The sequence below is a fragment of the Chiloscyllium punctatum genome, chromosome 2, assembly GCF_047496795.1.
Source record: "Chiloscyllium punctatum isolate Juve2018m chromosome 2, sChiPun1.3, whole genome shotgun sequence".
Lineage (NCBI taxonomy): Eukaryota > Metazoa > Chordata > Chondrichthyes > Orectolobiformes > Hemiscylliidae > Chiloscyllium > Chiloscyllium punctatum.
The window spans coordinates 33,835,408-33,854,230 of NC_092740.1; the positions used below are offsets into that span (position 1 = coordinate 33,835,408).

The 18,823-nt window shown below is 44.9% G+C and overlaps 1 protein-coding gene across 1 annotated transcript; it reads left to right on the top strand.

Annotated features, from left to right (window-relative positions):
* The first annotated feature begins 6,634 nt into the window (after nt 1-6,634).
* slc25a4 (solute carrier family 25 member 4) lies at nt 6,635-18,610 on the top strand. The gene is made up of 4 exons (XM_072595388.1): nt 6,635-6,852; nt 12,931-13,417; nt 14,601-14,741; nt 17,976-18,610. The coding sequence occupies exons 1-4, from the start codon at nt 6,742-6,744 to the stop codon at nt 18,131-18,133; spliced, it is 897 nt and encodes a 298-aa protein (XP_072451489.1). The 5' UTR covers nt 6,635-6,741; the 3' UTR covers nt 18,134-18,610.
* The last annotated feature ends 213 nt before the right edge of the window (nt 18,611-18,823 follow it).

Consider the following 18,823-nt stretch of genomic DNA (forward strand, 5'->3'; position numbering starts at 1 on the left):
TTCTACGATCTGTCCTTCCAGTTTCTGAAGCTTGTGTAAACTTTGGATTGGGTCAAATGATGAGTGAATGTTTCTGAACCTAGTGTACTGTAGCTAAGTAACTGCACTGAAATGCGATGCCATCAGAAAACTACAACTAGAAGTAAAACTAATTGTATTTTTGTAGAGTCATACAGCATGGAAACATACCCTTCGGTCCAACTCATCCACACTGATCAGATATCCCAATCTGATCTAGTCCCATTGGCCAGCTTTTGAACCATATCCCTCTAAACTCTTCCTATTCATATATCCATCCAGATTCCTTATAAATGTTGCAATTGTACCCACATCCACCACTTCATCTGGCAGCTCATTCCATCTACGTCCACCCTCTCTGTGAAGAAGTTGCCCCTCAGGTCCCTTTTAAATCTTTTCCCTCTCACCTTAAACATGTGCCCTCTAGTTTTGGATTCCCCTACTCTGGGAAAATGGCTATTCACCCTTTTTATGCCTTTCATGATTTTATAATCCTCTGTAAGGTCATTTGTCAGCCTCTGATGCTCCAGGGAAAAGAAATGCTCCAGCCTCTCCTCCAATCCCAGCAATATCCTTTTAAATCTTTTCTGCACCCTTTCAGGTTTAACAACATCTTTCCTTTTCTTTTAAAGACATACCTGAAACCAGGTAAAAGTTTCTGTATAAACAAGCTAGGAAATAAGTTAGAAAGCAGAACCTCAAAGTGAAGAATTCTGGATAATGACCAGAGACACGTGCAAATTAGCAAAGGGTGAATAACATTAGAAAGATTATTTTGTGGCTCAAAACTGGTTTGGGTGAAGTGTGCTTTAGTTCTTGGTCACTGGCACAAGTATTGCCACTAATGAGAGCTGTATGATTGGGGCAGACTTGACCTGACCCTGCTGGGGTCACTTTTCCCATGAGTCACACAACAAGGGAAGTAAAGAAGTCTTTAAACTAAGCAGGAAGCCAGGAATCATGGAGGGAAGATTGAGTAAATTAACAGGATTACATCTATGCAGCAACCTGCATGTCCTTGGTGGAGTGGGAGGGGGAGTTAAAGTGTTCAGCCACGGGGCAGTTGGGACAGGTGTCCCAGAGCTGTTCTCTGAAATGTTCCGCAAGTAGGCAGCCTGTCTCCCCAATGTATAGGAGGCCACATCGGGTGCAGCGGATGCAGTAAATGATGTCCCAGGAGGACCAATTCCAATACCGAACAACACAGATGGCCTCCTTCTTCAAAGACCGCAATTTCCCCTCAGACGTGGTTGACGATGCTCTCCACCGCATCTCCTCCACTTCCCGCCCCTCCAATCACCACCAGGACAGAACCCCACTGGGTCCTCACCTACCACCACACCAAACTCCAGATACATCGTATCATCCTTCATCATTTCCGCCACCTCCAAACAGACCCCACCACCAAGGATATATTTCCCTCCCCACCCCTATCAGCGTTCCGAAAGACTACTCCCTCCGTGGCTCCCTCGTCAGATCCACACCCTCCACCAACCCAACCTCCCCTCCCGGCACCTTCCCCTGCAACCGCAAGAAATGCAAAACTTGCGTCCACGCCTCCCCCCTCACTTCCCTCCAAGGCCCCAAAGGATCCTTCCATATCCATCAGAAATTCACCTGCGCCTCCACACAAATCATTCACTGCATCCGCTGCACCCGATGTGGTGTCCTATACATTGGGGAGACAGGCTGCCTACTTGCGGAACGTTTCAGAGAACACATCTGGGACACCCGTACCAACCAACCCAACCACACCGTGGATGAACACTTTAACTCCCCATCCCACTCCGCCAAAGACATGCAGGTCCTTGGCCTCCTTCATCGCCAGACCATGGCAACATGACGCCTGGAGGAAGAGCGCCTCATCTTCCGCCTAGGAACCCTCCAACCACAAGGGACGAATGCAGATTTCTCCGGTTTTCTCATTTCCCCTCACCTCACCTTTTCTCAGTCCCAACCCTCAGACTGAGCACCGCCTTCTTGACCTGCAATCTTCTTCCTGACCTCTCCGCCCCCACCCCACTCCGGCCTATCACCCTCACCTTAACCTCCTTCCACCTATCGTATTCCCAACGCCCCTCCCCCAAGTCCCTCTTCCCTACCTTTTATCTTAGCCTGCTTGGCACACCCTCCTCATTCCTGAAGAAGGGCTTATGCCCGAAACATCGATTCTCCTGTTCCTTTGATGCTGCCTGATCTGCTGTGCTTTTACATCAACACATTTTTAAGCTCTGATCTCCAGCATCTGCAGTCCTCTCTTTCTCCTAATAAATGATTTGGATGCAAGCATAAGAGGTACAGTTAGTAAATCTGCAGATGACACCAAATTTGGAGGTGTAGTGGACAGCGAAGAGGGTTACCTCAGATTACAACAGGATCTTGACCAGATGGGCCAATGGGCTGAGAAGTGGCAGATGGAATTTAATTCAGATAAATGTGAGGTGCTGCATTTTGGGAAAGCAAATCTCAGCAGGACTTATCCACTTAACGGTCAGGTCCCAGAGAGTGTTGCTCAACAACGAGACCTTGGAGTGCAAGTTCATAGCTCCTTGAAAGTGGAGTCATAGATAGATAGGATAGTGAAGAAGGCGTTTGGTATGCTCTCCTTTATTGGTCAGAATATTGAGTACAGGAGTTGGGAGGTCATGTTGCGGCTGTACAGGACATTGGCTAGGTCACTTTTAGAATATTGCGTGCAATTCTGCTCTCCTTCCTATCGGAAAGATGTTATAAAACTTGAAAGGGTTCAAAAAAGATTTACAAGGATGTTGATAGGGTTGGATAATTTGAGTTATAGGGAGAGGCTAAACAGGCTGGGTTGTTTTCCCGGGAGCGTCATAAACCTTATAGAGGTTTATAAAATCACAAGGGGTATGGATAGGGTAAATAGGCAAAGTCTTTTCTCTGGGGTGAGGGAGTCCAGAACTAGAGGGCATAGGTTTAGGGTGAGAGGGGAAAGATTTAAAAGAGACCTAAGGGGCAATTTTTTTCACACAAAGGGTGGTACGGGTATGAAATGAGCTGTCAGAGGAAGTGGTGGAGGCTGGTACAATTGCAACATTTAAGAGGCATTTGGATGGGTACATGAATAGAAAGGGTTTGGAGGGATATGGGCCAGGTGCTGGCAGGTGGGACTAGATTGGGTTGGGATACCTGGTCAGCATGGACAGGTTGGACTGAAGGTTATGTTTCCATGTTGTACATCTCTATGACTCAATGACTCTATGTCAAAGTCTTGCACCTTTTTCCCAGTAAAGGCTTCACTGTAAACATTAATAATCAAACCATTCAGCCTGTTGTCAGGCAGGTTGGTCAAATGGCACTGTTCACTGTTCCATTTTACCTTTAGAAAAGTACCACCCAAAGCATAACATATAGCACTTATAAATTTGGTGTTTGAAACATATTGGAGCTGCATTCATCCAACCAAGTGGAGGGCATTCCATTTCATTTTAAGTACATTCCTGATATGACAGTGGTAGCTATTAGGTTGGCATTTATTTCCTATGTTGTCTTGGGGGCAGTTGAGGCAGCCACATGGTTATTGCTGTAGAGTCACATGTAGGCTAGACAATGGCATATTTTCCTCTCTCCAGGATATAAATGAACTTTATTATTTACAATAGTCAACTGTGATTACATGGTCCTCATTGGGCCTTTTATTGTTCCAGCTTACTGTTGAACATTAATTTTACTGCCTGTGATGGTTAGGATTCAAAATCATGGCATCAGAGCATTAGGTAAAAACAATGACTGCAGATGCTGGAAACCAGATTCTGGATTAGTGGTGCTGGAAGAGCACAGCAATTCAGGCAGCATCTGCCTGAACTGCTGTGCTCTTCCAGCACCACTAATCCAGCATCAGAGCATTAGCCTGGAGGTGTGATTTACTCTTCCATTGATATTACCACAAAGCCACCACCTTCTCCACTCTCCTTACCTGTGCCTTATGGGAATGCACAGACTTCATGGAGTCAAGAAGTGAATAACTTACTGCACAATTCCCAGTTTCTCTCCTACCCTTCTAGCTACATATTGAGACATATAAGATTATGAAAGGATTGGACAGTCTGGCAGCAGGAAACATGTTTCCGCTGATGGGTGAGTGCCGAACCAGAGGACACAGCTTAAAAATACAGGGTAGACTATTTAGGACAGAGATGAGGAGAAACTTCTTCACCCAGAGAGTGGTGGCTGTGTGGAATGCTCTGCCCCAGAGGGCAGTGGAGGCCCAGTCTCTGGATTCATTTAAGAAAGAATTGGATAGAGCTCTCAAAGATAGTGGAATCAAAGGCTGTGGAGATAAGGCAGGAAGAGGATACTGATTAGGAATGATCAGCCATGATCATATTGAATGGTGGTGCAGGCTCGAAGGGCTGAATGGCCTACTCCTGCACCTATTGTCTATTATCTTCTATTGTCTACAGAATGGTTCTGTTTCTGTCAATGTAATTCCTCCAAGATCTTGATAGTGGGACTTCAGTGATGGTAATCAAATTGAATGTCAAGGGCCGATGTTAGATTCTAACTTGTTGGCGATGGTCTTTGCTTGACTTGTGTGATGTACATTATTGCTGATCAGCCCAAGCCAGAGTGTTGACCAGGCTTGGCTGCATATGGAAATTTGCTTCAATATTTGCCAGTGGTACTGAACATTGTGCAATTATCAGGGAACATCCCTGTTTGTGTTCTTATAGAAGGAAGGTCATTGATGAAACTGAAGATAGTTGGGTGTGTAGCGATACTCTGAAGAACTCCTGCAGAGATGTCCTGGAGCTGAGATAATTGTCCTTTAACAACCTCAGCCATTTTCCTTTGTCTTGGGTATAACACGGAGAGTTTTCTCACTGTTTCCATTAACTTATACTCACCTCGGATCCCATGACCCCACAATCGCTCTCACCTCACCTCTGGTGGGTTACCTTTTTAAGAAAGGTGACCTGAAACAGCTATTTTTGTTAGTTGGTGTTGATGACTATTGGCTGGATGGCTGGTTTGTCATCCCAGTGCGGGTTCAGTTCCTGTACTGACTGAGCTCAACGCTTTCCTTCTCAAGCCCGCCGTATGCTTGGGGCGTGGGGACCCTCAGGTTAAACTCACCGTTCATTGTTTCTGTCTCTGTTGACAGAGCGGACTGGGACAATGGAGTGAGTTATTTTACGTGCCGATGGTCTTTTTCTCTGTCTTCGCTGTTGTCTGAGTTTGCCTGTTGCACGGGCTGTCGGTCGATGTATTGCAACTTTCAATTGTCTTGTAAGCCCGGGCAAGTCAACATCAGCACCCCACTCCCAGTCAGAGGCGACACCTCACCTCCTCGGACAGAGGGGCTGAGTTAGGTCTTACATTCACCAGGGAGTCCCGCTGTGAGCTGGTGAAGTGTGGTCACCGTGTGCGGGTTTTGAGGGTATCCTTTGAATCCTCGTGTTGTTAAATTGCCCAGAGGCTGCTGGAGAATTCCCGTGCGCCCGCGACAGCTCCGGCTGCTGGGGCTGTGAAACTCAGTCCTCACCTACACCCCCACCCCCAGCCAGGACCCGTGTTTCACACATCACAGCTAGTGTAAACCTGACAGCCTCACCGTGAGCACGCTTTGGTGCCGCTAGCATTGGCTGAAAGCGGCTCCCCGCGATTCCAATCGAGTGTGGAAGGCCGTCAAATATCAAGGTTACGTCCACCCATTGCAAACAAGGTCTCCAGGGGCCATATACAGAAATGTAGCAAGCCTCTGCAGGAATGAGCTGGTTGTGCGTGTGTGTGTGGGAGGTGGGTGGGCGTAGTTTGAGCAAATACAGACGGACCATTCTCTACATTCCGCCCAAGGTCTGCGGGACAATTGCAAAGTCGAACTCACCAGCCTACAATTGTACAGTGCAGTGTAAAGTATAATGGAGCGTCAATGTTTCCAACCTGCTTCGCCCGCACAATCTGACCCAGGCAGTCCTTTGGAAACGGCGCGTTTGAGGAGACAGTGCCAGTAACCGAAGGCTCGCACTAAGGGATCACACATGGCCTGTAATTTATTAACAACACTTAGACAGAAGTGTGGTCTCAGAGAGAATCCTTTCTCCACACCCAAACCCCTTTTACACTGAAACCCAGGTACCCTGAACTGCTTTCAAAAGAAATGGAAATTAAAATCATATATTGAAGAGCCAAAACGGTGTTTCAAATATATGTGGGTGGGGGCAAGAAAACCCTCAAAAGTCACGGTAGCTGACACCACACTATCTATGAACTTAACTTTTCCGCTGTATTTCTTTGGGAATATTTGGTGAATTGTTAACTCAGCTGTTAATTAAAAACAGGGGGAAAAGCTCCTGATTGTGAAATAAAGGGTCAAAGCGGAGGTCTCTGCAGCAGCCGAAGCGACCGGGTCACGGCATTGTAACAGTTGGAAGTTGTTGCTTATCAAAGGTGTCCTTTAAATGTCCCCGGTGAACTTTGACAGCTCCCTTTCTGGATAGCCATGGCGCCTCTCCTGAACTGCGACCCCAGGAAATGTACGGAGCTGCACCAATGTGTGCAGCAGCAGCCCCTGGGCAGGCTGGCTCTCCCCCCCCCCCCCGCTTGCCCTCTCGCGATACAGACGGGGGCTTATATTAAGCTGTGACCGGCTGCGGACGTCCATTTGGTCCGCTGCTGATCCGCCGGGAGTTCCGCTGTTTGTCAGTGTCTGCACTTCTCTCCCCGCTTTGCTGAAGCCTCCTCCTCCAGGGCGGCCGGATGGGTGACTACGCGGTCAGCTTCATCAAGGACTTTCTGGCCGGAGGGGTTGCTGCTGCCATCTCCAAGACAGCGGTGGCCCCTATCGAGAGGGTGAAACTGCTGCTGCAGGTAAAAGGAGGGGGGGGGCGGGACAAATGGCTGCACCAGAACAGACCCCCTTGCCAGACCCTGAAGCCCAGAATCCCAGTTTAGAAAGCGTACACCCAGTTCGCAGCTCCCAACTCAGCCCCTAGTCCCACTCCCCAGCCCCGAGACCCAGTCCCTAGTCCCACTCCCCAGCCCCTAGTCCCAATCTCAGTCCCCAGGCCCCAATGCAGCCCCAGTCCCACTCCCCAGCCCCAGACCCTGTGCTCGCCCCTAGACCCAGCCCCTAGTCCCAGCTCCCAGCCCCTAGCCCCAGTCTCAGCCGCCAGCCCCAGTCCCCAACCCCAGCAATCGCCCAGTCTCCAGCCCCTAGACCCAGTCCTAGCCCCAGCCTTAGCCCGTCCCCCCCAGTTCCACTCGCAGCCCCGCAGCACACGGAGCTTATCAGAAACGCGACGGGACTGAGTCAGATAGCGGACTGGAAGCAATGGGCCAACTGCGAACACCAGCACCGCCTCCTATAAAAAGCAGCCTCGGGTCACATTGCCATCCCTGATTCTAAAAACAGAAGCTGGAAAAGAATCCACTGAGGCAGTCACTTAGAGAGCACTTTAGCTGGAGGGGATGCAGGGGACATTGCCCAGAGGTGCCGGCTGTCTAGTTCGGTCTCGTTGGACAGACCAAAAGTGTTGGCTGGCTTGGAAAACCAGAGGAGTTGTTGTTTATATATTTGACCGTCATTGGGATCTCAGTAACAAGGCATTGCACCCACTGTCAGTATCTTTATCATTCCTTAAGTTACGGTTGATAAAAAAAAAATCATGATTTGGAGATGCCGGTGTTGGACTGGGGTGTACAAAGTTAAAATCTGTTGTGCTGTGTGATAAAAAAAATCAGTTTGCACCAGTCGTTCAAAGAACCCTTTCCCTTGTCCTGAGAGCTGGAACCGTCGAACTGGGATATTAAGGAATCAAGATAGTCATCAAGAAACCCAAACAGGAAAGTGGCCGTTAGGAAATGAGCAACTCGCCATAGAGAGAGGTGGAGGCAACTAGCAGAGCTGCATGGAGAGGGAACTGAGGGAGAATGGACAAGGAAGGTATGGTGACATTAAAGTGAGGAGAGATGAGGAGACTCCAGTGCAGCTTAAACATAAGAGTGGACTGAACAATTTCCAAACCAGTTCAATTAATTAAAAACCAAACACAACTCCTCTGGTGGATCGGAATCTGAAATAACTGCGCAGAGGTCTGGTCTCCTTCACCAAGTCACTCTTTGTTCACATGTGCACAGTACATGGGCTCCGACCAGGCAGCTCAGAGCTAGTCCCTAGAATGATGAGGTTCTCTGAGTCACCTGTTTTTTTTTTGGTGAACATTTTAATTTGCCAGAGTTAGAAATGTCATCAGATACTTTAAAAAAGTTACCAAATGCAGGTTGAATCCCAGCCACCTAAACTGATGTTGAGTAATAAGTCATTGCCAGAAACCACTTGCACCCATCAAGGTACATTAAAATATGGATTCTACAGATTTTCAATAAAGTATCTAGCTGTAGAATTAACTTCTCCTTCATGTAATAACATGGAGAAGGCATCTATCTTATGATAATAAAGCTAACTCCAACAATTTAATATTAGGAAGGACAAGAATGTTATTTAAGCATTGCTGGCCATCTCAGTCGTAGTAAGCTGTGAGTCGCCTGTTTATTTTTTTTGGATGTCTGACACTACTGTTTATTTTTTTTACCCCACCCTACCACCTAACTGCGGTAGTGCTTATTTTTTTCCCCAGCACCCATGTTGTGTGTGTGCAGGTGTGAGACACAGTGAGAGACACAAGGTGCATGAATCTTTATTCAATTTCCACCACCAGGAAGGTAGGAAAACACCCGAGTGGCCAGTGACAAGCTGTGCCCTTCACATCAAAGGGCAATGCTGTGTGATCAAACAGTGAAGGGGAGGGCGACAGTCCTGTTCTTTTTTTTCTTTTTTTTCAGTGAGAGACACAAAGTGCACGAATCTTTATTCAATTTCCACCACCAGGAAGATATGAAAAACACCCGAGTGGCCAGTGACAAGCACTGCCCTTCTCATCAAAGGGCAATGCTGTGTGATCAAAAAGGTGAAGGGGAGGGTAGGGACTAAATCAAAATAGAGTTGGAGGGGGAAATAATGCACTCCACTCCCTGCGGTGCCACCTCTCCCTGAACAACTCCAGGGTGTTGGTGGACACCGCGGGCTCCTTCTCCAAGGACACCCGGGCTCTAACGTAACCCCAGAAGAGGGGCAGGCTCAGCCCTAACGACCCCCTCCACGGCCCGCTGCCTGGACCTGTTGATGGCCAGTTTGGCCAGGCCCAGGAGCAGACCCATGAGGAGGTCTTCAGACCTGCCCTCCCTCCTCCATACCGGGTGCCAGAAGATCAGGAGCGTGGGACTGAAGTGCAACCAAAAGCAGAGGAGGAGGTTTTTAAGAAAATCAAAAAGGGAGTGCAAATGCCCACACCCAATATACACGTGGTCCACAGACTCCACAGCGCCACAGAACAAGCAGTTGGGCTGGGAGTCCGTGAACCACCGCAATCTGCGGTTGCAGGGGACTGCTACGTGCAGCACCCTCCACCCCAGATCCCCGAGAGAAAGGGGGAGGACTCCCACGTAGAGAGCCCTCCACTGGGGATCCCCACCACCCGGAGTCACCTGTTTATTTTTTTTCCTTTTTTTATTTTATTAAACAAATTACAAAAACAGTTTACAACAAACAGTTACATTTACAGCTGCATACAAGAGACAGCAATTTTACAAGGGAGAGGAGCAGCAAAGCCAGGCCCCTAACCCTACCGTTCAAACAGTTTACAGGGACATGAGGACAAACCTCAAATCCCAGTTTCACATATTAAAATATAAAGAGACATCAACAATGACATTTGAGCCACCTGATTATATCTGTCAGCCTGGGCTCCCTGATTGGCCCAAGTTAGCAGCCCTAATGATGATCTTATACTGCATGAGATCCACCTTGTTTCAATCGCCATAGAACCAAAGCGGCTTTTCATTTTATCAATTAAAGTCAAATCTTGTGAATGGCCAAGTGTCAGCCTGGAAGTGGAAACGGTGGAGCCCCTGATCTTGCAGTGGGTAGAAATGGAGACAGAAACAGTTGTAGAAACTGAAATTGCTGGAAAAACTCAGAATGTCGGGCACATCTGTGGAGAGAAATCAGAGTTAACGTTTTGGGTCGAATGACCCTTCCTCAGAAACAGTTGTAACTGTGCAGCACTGAAGATGTGGATCCCTCTGAGCTGGGGCTGGGTATGACAACGGCGTCTTGTCACACTACAGGATAATCCTGCAGGAAAAAAGTTGCTCAGGGAGCCCAGCCTTGACCGCTACACTAGCTTTACTTCCGAAGTGAAGTCCTAAACAGTGAGGTATGTAGATATCGTAGGGTGTGGGGGGAGGGATGAAAACGCACTCTAAAATCTCTAGGCAAAAGTGGGTACTGCAGATACTGGGGATTAGAGTCAAGATTAGACTAGTGCTGGAAAAGCACAGCAGGTCAGGCAGCATCCAAGGAGCAGGGAATGATGATTCCTGATGAAGGGCTTTTGCCTATCTTTCTTTCCACGTATCCACTCCACCCTCCTCTCTGACCTATCACCTTCATCCTCACCCCCATTCACTCATTATACTCTTTGCTGCTTTCCCCCACCCTCCTCTCTGACCTATCACCTCCATCCCCACCCCCAATTCACCTATTGTACTCTATGCTACTTTCTCCCCACCCCCACCCCCTTCTCATTTATCTCTGCACTCTGCAGGCACCCTGCCTCTATTCCTGATGAAGGGCTTTTGCCTGAAACGTTGATTTTCCTGCTCCTCAGATGCTGCCGGACCTGCTGTGTTTTTCCAGCACCACTCTAATCTTGACTCTAAAATCTCTAATTAAATGTGTTCTGCTTGGACCCCGGCGGATATTAAACCGACAGCATGAAGTTGAAAAGCACACCACACCAGGTTATAGTCCAACAGGTTTAATTGGAAGCACTAGCTTTTAGAGCGCCGCTCCTCCATCAGGTGGTTGAATAACCCAGTGTTGCGTGATTTTTAACTTTGTACACCCCATTCCAACACCGGCATCCCCAAATCATAACAGCATGAAACATTTACTCGGGAAGGTTTGGTATTCGGGACTGCTTTCCCACTCCCACTCTGTGGAAACCGCCTCGGGGAGGGTGGGTGAAGTGGTTTGTCGGAGCTGGCTCAGAGAGTGCTGCTGTCCACATGATGTGGAGCTGCCGGTGTTGGACTGGGGTGGACAGCGTCAAAAATCATGCCACACCAGGTCACAGTCCAACAGGTTTATTTGAGACCACAAGCTTTCGGAGCGTGGTTTCAAATGACGTACTGATTGGAACATGGATTAATAAAGAACGGAAACAGACTCTTCAATCCAACCAGTTCATACTGACCATAATCCCAAACTAAACATGCCCCACCTGCCTCCGCTTGACCCATGTCCCTCCGAACCTTTCCTACTCATGTACTTATGTAAGTGTCTTTTAAATGTAGTAATTGTACAGGCGTCCACCACTTCCTCTGGAAGTTCATTCCAGACACACTGTGGAAAAATGTTGCCCCTCATGTCCTTTTTACATCTTTCCCCTCTCACTTCAAAAATATGCCCCCGCCACCCAGTCTTGAAACTCCCGCACCCTGGGGTCTTCTGTCCTCCAAAAGGAAGTGTTAGCAAATGCGTTTTTAAGCTTTACTGAATTCGTTTGCCTCTGGGGAACACACGTTTTCAATTCGAGATCGAATTGAAATTCCACCAGGCCCAGACCTGGATCATATCCTACATCCCCAAACATGAGCTGGGTTGCTTGGATGACTGGACCAGTGAAATTTCCATTCCATCACAATCGCCCAACATTCCCCACATAGACAGTGAATTAAGGGCAGATCAAGAACTACAACCTGTGGTGATGTCTGACTTTTTAAAAATAAAGTTAAAAATCACACAACACCAGGTTATAGTCCAACAGCTTTATTTGTAATCACTAGCTTGAAGTGCTGCACCTTCATGACGTGGCTGTGGAGTAAAAGATCATAAGACACAGAATTTGTAGCAGAAGAAATAGGTTTTGTGTAATAGCAGACCATGTGATAAGACCCAGTGTGTAAGGGTTAGGGTAAGGATGTGGGAGAAGGTGTCTTAGATCCCCAAAAATGTTATGATTTGGAGACTCCGGTGTTGGACTGGTGTGGACAAAGTTAAAAATCACACACCTGTTTTTTGTCCAACAGGTTTATTTAGATTCTGGATTAGTGGTGCTGGAAGAGGACAGCAGTTCAGGCAGCATCCAAGGAGCAGTAAAATCGACTTTTTGGGCAAAAGCCTTTCATCAGGAATAAAGGCAGTGAGCCTGAAGCGTGGAGAGATAAGCTAGAGGAGGGTGGGATGGGGAGAAAGTAGCATAGAGTACAATAGGTGAGTGAGGGAGGGGATGGAGGTGATAGGTCAGGGAGGAGGGTGGAGTGGATGGGTGGAAAAAAAGTTGGTAGGTAGGACAAGTCATGGGGACAGTGCTGAGCTGGAAGTTTGGAATTGAGGTGGGGTGGGGAAGGGGAAATGAGGAAACTGTTGAAGTCCACATTGACCCCCTGGAGTTGAAGTGTTCCGAGGCGGAAGATGAGGCGTTCTTCCTCCAGGCGTCTGGTGATGAGGGAGCGCGGTGAAGGAGGCCCAGGACCTCCATGTCCTCGACAGAGTGGGAGGGGGAGTTGAAATGTTGGGCCACGGGGTGGTGTGGTTTATTTAGAAACTGCTCCTTCATCAGGTGGTTGTGGAGAATAAAATCGTAAGACGCAGAATTTATAGCAAAAGTTTACAGTGTGATGTTACTGAAATTATACATTGGAAAAGACTTGGATTGTTTGTTAAGTCTCTCATCTTTTAGAATGGGAATGTTGGTTTCAGTTCTTTCATGTGTAAATCACAAAACATTTTTTAAAGTCACATTCTTAAGTGAACTTTAACAATTGGTGTTATGTCCGCCCAGATAATGCAATTTTTAAAATTGTTTGCTTAAACTCCTTCAGGTCCAACATGCCAGCAAACAGATTACAGCAGAAACACAGTACAAGGGAATCATAGACTGTGTGGTCCGGATCCCGAAAGAGCAGGGGTTTCTGTCATTCTGGCGCGGGAACCTGGCTAACGTGATCAGATACTTCCCAACCCAGGCTCTTAACTTCGCCTTCAAGGACAAGTACAAGCAGATCTTCCTGGGCGGCGTCGATAAGAAGACCCAGTTCTGGCGTTACTTCGCCGGGAATTTGGCGTCTGGCGGAGCAGCCGGGGCCACCTCCCTCTGTTTCGTGTATCCGCTGGACTTTGCCCGAACGCGGTTGGCAGCCGATGTGGGCAAGGCTCTGAACGAGAGGGAGTTCACTGGCTTGGCCAGCTGCATCACTAAGATCTTTAAGTCAGATGGCATCAGAGGCCTCTACCAGGGGTTCAATGTCTCTGTCCAGGGTATCATCATCTACCGAGCTGCATACTTCGGAATCTACGACACAGCTAAAGGTGAGCAGAAAGCTGCAGGGACTGTGACAGGAAATAGTTCATCTCATGCTCACTCAACGTTCATTTGCAATGATGCAGTTGAAAGATGGGCTTCACTCAAACGATTTGGCATCTTTAGGACATGTCGAAATGAAATCTCCCTTTGGATTTTTCTTTCAGGTCAAAACTCGTGGGTTATTTATCGTTTTTTTTAAAAAGTGACTCCGTCCCAAAGCAAAATCTCGTCAATCTCACCAATTACACCTCAAAGGGTTGTCTCCAGTTCCGCGAGGATATTTTAGAATATTCTACTGAATTATTAAATGTCCGAAAGGATGACTAGCATTTGAGTTAATTTTCTTTTCATTCCTTCATGTTGAATGTTGTCCATTCTTACCTGCCTTAGAACTGAGGGCCTGCCAGACCATTGCAGAGGGCAATTAAAAGTCAACCGCTTTGTTGTGGATCTGGAGTCACGTGTAGGACAGATCAGATGGACAAAAAAAAGAGGAAATTTAGTAGAACTGTAACCCTCTGAATTTGCAAAGGGAGCATGGTCTGGGTTATTTGTTTGGAAATTGAGCAATTTAATATGCTTATTCAGAATTATCTTATATGTTCATGTTTTTTGGAAGTGAGTAAAACACTTTATGGATTTTCATCACTTTCAAAGCATTTCCAGGCTCACTGGCTTCCACTAGACAAGATAATCCCCTTATTTTCGATTATAAAATTACAGTCACCAATTTAATATAACTTTATCCAAAGCCTTTCCACACTGTTAATCCTGGACATTATGACTATACCATTTTAGTTCTGCATTGTAGTAAAGCTATTCTACCTTATAAGGATTAAGGAAAGGATAGTTAAATAGTTAAATATAATGGGGTCCTGCCAACGAAGGAGCAGTGTTCGGTTCTCTCAGGGCATCAATTTCAGAGGTCAGGATCTTGCTGGTGTAGAGTTGGAAAGTATCCTCTTGATGTAAGAAGGAACAGTGGGACTGCATTCAAATTTCTTCCCCCCCCCCCCCACCTGTCTCTGCCCATCAAACACGGATGAATGATTCTGGCAAGCTGATGGTGAAAATTCACCTTTAACCGTTGTTTAAAACTATATTTGCAGAAACCAGTCTAGTGTGTCATTTATCAATGAAAATCAATCTCGTGAACTGGCTGTCAAGTCTGGGCTTATTACTTGTCAGGTATGATGCCGGATCCCAAGAACGTGCATATTCTGATTAGTTGGATGATCGCACAGACAGTGACAGCAGTGGCAGGGCTGGTATCCTATCCGTTTGATACTGTCCGTCGACGTATGATGATGCAGTCAGGTCGTAAGGGAGGTAAGTATGAATCCGAGTTTCTTCATTGTCAACTTGTTGAACAATTGTTACTGCAAATCAAGTAATGCACTTAGATCTACATTCATTCTGTGTCATTGATAACAGTAAGATCTTGTAGCAGTGGGAAATGAGTGGGTGATGCTGTTACATAACGATTCACAGATTTTTTTCTTTGAGACGGCAAAGCTTTTTCACTCCCAGAGATGCTATAAGGCAGTGTACCCAACGAACATTCTTCCTATAGTTGAGCTTTATTTCCATTCTTTTCATGGAATATGGGTATCACTGCCAAGACCAGCACTGGTTGCCCAGTATTAACTGTACAACTTAATGGTTGCCAGGCTATTCAACTACATTGCTGAAGGGTCTGGAGTCACATGTTGCCCAGAAAATGGGAGGATAACAGATTTCTTACTACTAAAGGGTAAACCAGTTGGGTTTTTATATGGCAACCAGTGATAGTTTTATTGATAGCACGGTGGCTCACAGCGCCAGGGACCTGGGTTCAATTCCAACCTGGAGTGACTGTGTGGAGTTTGCATCTTCTCCCCGCGTCTGTGTGGATTTCTGTCTAGTGCTCTGGTTTCCTCTCAGTCCAAAGATATACAGTTAGGTGGATTAGCCATGTGGATAGGGTGCCTTTTGGGGTGTCAGTGCAGACAGGATGGGCCAAATGGCCCCTTTTTGTATTGTACAGATTCAGTGGTCAATACTGAGACTAGCTTTTCGTTCCAGATTTTTTTCCATTTTAAAAGAACGAAGCTCAACCAGCTGTCTCTGTGGAACTTGAGCCAGAGTCCCTAGTGCATTACTCTGGGCTACTGGCTTGCTAGTTGAGTGCGATTACCACTACACTAGTGTCAGATACTGAGATTTATACTGCTGCCTTTAACTTGTAATTTAAGTTTAAAACCTACAGCTGTTGAGTGTTGAGGTAAATCTATTCCAGACATTTCTGACCATATTCTTATTACTGGATGAAGAAACCCTTTTACCGGAATATAAATGTGTCTTTAGTTTGTATTATTTCTTGGCATATTGCTTTATTAACAGATGACATTTCCTAATTTATTTCCTCCCATATTTTAAGATGGATTTTCCTCCTTGCTTACTGTCCCATACCGTTCATTAACTCCCCTGCACAATATTTTCCAGATTTCTTTCACCCTTCTGTAGGGATATGTTTAACTGTAGTACAATGTTTCATGAGAAATGTTTCTAAGAAAACTAACCATGCATCTTAACATGTTTCACCTTGTTTAAACTTCAAAAATTTACAGCATTAGAGTTCACAGATATAGAAAAATGGCCTTGCTAAGAAATGTGTCTCATTCCCAATACTAAACTGGCATGGACATAATGGTCTGAATGGCTGTTTGATATTGGTGCTAATAACAACCCTCACTGTGCATGTGATGTTTCCACTTCAGGCTTCAGCTGTTCTGTTGCTTCTGACAGCTGGACTGCCACTCAATGTTGTGGATCCATGTTCTCTAAACCTAAAGTAAGACTTCAGTAGCTCACTGCACACAGGGGTGCCTTATAGGCTGCAGACAAAGGAAGTTTTCATTGCATCATTTTGAGCAGGGTTTAAATCCAGAGCAAAAATGAAAATCTAAGGCACAAGGTACAATCTACTGAACCCCTAGATATCAGTCTTTAACATTCATATTTTCTAACCTACCAATGAATGTTTTTTTTGTAGCAATTATATAAATACAAGTTTGTAAAGCCAATTTGAGAAGATTGGACTGAAGCTCACATGGACTGCAGTGGGTCAAGAAGGCACTGTCTCAACAGCTGGGCCAGCCAGCCAGTGTTGACTGTATGTCAGAATGAATAAACAAAATAATAAAACAAATAATATTATTATTTTTATTTTCTCAAACTGGCTTTACAACAAGTTGCATTTGTGTAATCACTACTAGAAAAAAAACCCATTGATGGGTTAGGAAAAAGATGATAAATCACCATTATTTCATAGATTTTGTTAAATGCTTTAAAACAGCAATTAAATCTGAAATCAGTTCTGAAAAAGTCATATCAAACTCAGAATGTTAACCATTATTCTCTCCAAGATGCTACCTGACCTACTGAGTTTCTCATGCACTTTTTGTTTTCTTACAAGAACTGATGCCAATCTGAATCTTAATATAATTGAAACCTGTTGATTAATTTCTTTGATTAATGATAATTTCTTCATGAACTAGCACAAATATTAAGATCCGAAAGTTAATACATGCTCAACTGTCATCTTGCATCAAGTACTTCGAATGGTAAAATATTGGAAATTTACTCTGCTATAAACCCCTGCCTACAATCCTCCAGATGAACAGTTAATGTTATCAGTTGAGCCAAGCATGTCCCACAGAAAAGAAGGGAAACATTATCACTCTAATTGTTAAATACATCCTAATGAATGACTGTACAGACTGTTATTAGTCATCTAGGCACAGGTTACTTGCCTACCTTTTTCAATAGGATGATGCACAAGGATCAGGAAAATTAGGAACATTTGAAGTATGCAACAGGAATTATTTATTTTGAACAGTGATTTGAAATGTATCTGCAATAAACACTTTGCCTACCATAACTAAAAGTAATTGGACAACACCATCAACACTAAAACAATTGAAAAGTTATTTATTATAACATACCCATGAATCAGTGGAAGAATGAATTAACAACATGCAAGTTACACAAATAATTGTTGCTCAAGTGATAAGAAAATAATTTAAAATGTTCTCTTGTTTTTATTCTTAAATTATTAAATTGCATTAATTTCTTCATTATTTGCTTCCTTCAAGAGGAAATCTCTTTTTAACATGTCATGTGTCCTCTGCCCACTTAACAGTTCCTTCACTTATTGTTTGTTTAAACAGTATTCTGAGCTATTTTCTCACCCATTTTTGTTGGCAGTGGTTTGTCTGAGAGGCAGGACGAAGAGGCAGGTCCCAAGTCTACCTCAGCCAGAACAGGAATCAAACATAAACTATTCACATTATTCTGAACCATACATTAGCTATTTCAGCTAACCATTCCTCTATTAAGCCCATAAAGATATAAAAATCTTTAGACACCATTAATAGAGCTCTGCATGTACTAAATGGGACAGTTTATTTCATCTGAGAGGAGTTACCTAGGGATCCAATACTTATTTGCTAATGAATCAAGGATGTTTTATGGTGAGTGGATAATGCATACTGTAACATTATTGTTGTAATGTCTTAACAGCTGATATTATGTACAAGGGCACAATTGACTGCTGGAGGAAGATTTTAAAAGATGAAGGTGGTAAAGCTTTCTTCAAAGGTGCCTGGTCGAATGTATTAAGAGGAATGGGTGGTGCTTTTGTACTGGTACTGTATGATGAAATCAAGAAATTTGTCTAAGGTCCAACTTTCTCCCACCACTGAATATTATAGAGGTAGAAAACTGTAATATATTGTAGCAGGAACAATGGTTTTAACAATGGTGACTGCAGCATTGAGGAATCAAACATCTCAGCAAAAGCAGTTGCACGGTGGGGAGTCAAAACAAATGTGAAAAGCATTTATGCATAAATATAACTTAAGGTCAGTCAGCCTTTAGGTTTGTCATCCATGTATTACATTCGATAGCCATATCCCCATGCAAACTGTACATATTTTACTTATGGGTTCATCAGTTTTATTGTGGGTGGTGATGAATTTCTGTATTTAATCCATGTACTCCAGGAATGGTTATATTCTAATTATTTTAGATTTGCACATTGTTTTGAACTGATCCTAACCAAATAAATGTATTTATGGTCCTAATTAAATCAAATGTATTTATTAAGACTGCCTAATGTATACAATTTTCAATAAAACTTCCTGATTTGAATTGAACTGGCGTTTGTACTGATTCAACATTCTTGAAAATGCATAATGTGGTCATTATCTCCTCTTGGCCTTCTTCTCTTCAAGGGAAACCGTACCAACCTCTCCAACTCATCCTCATAATTTAAGTTTCTCATCCCAGGAACCATTTTTGTAACTCTCTTGTCTCCTGTCTCCAATGCATTTACATCTTTCCTACAGTGTAGTGCCCAGAACTATGCA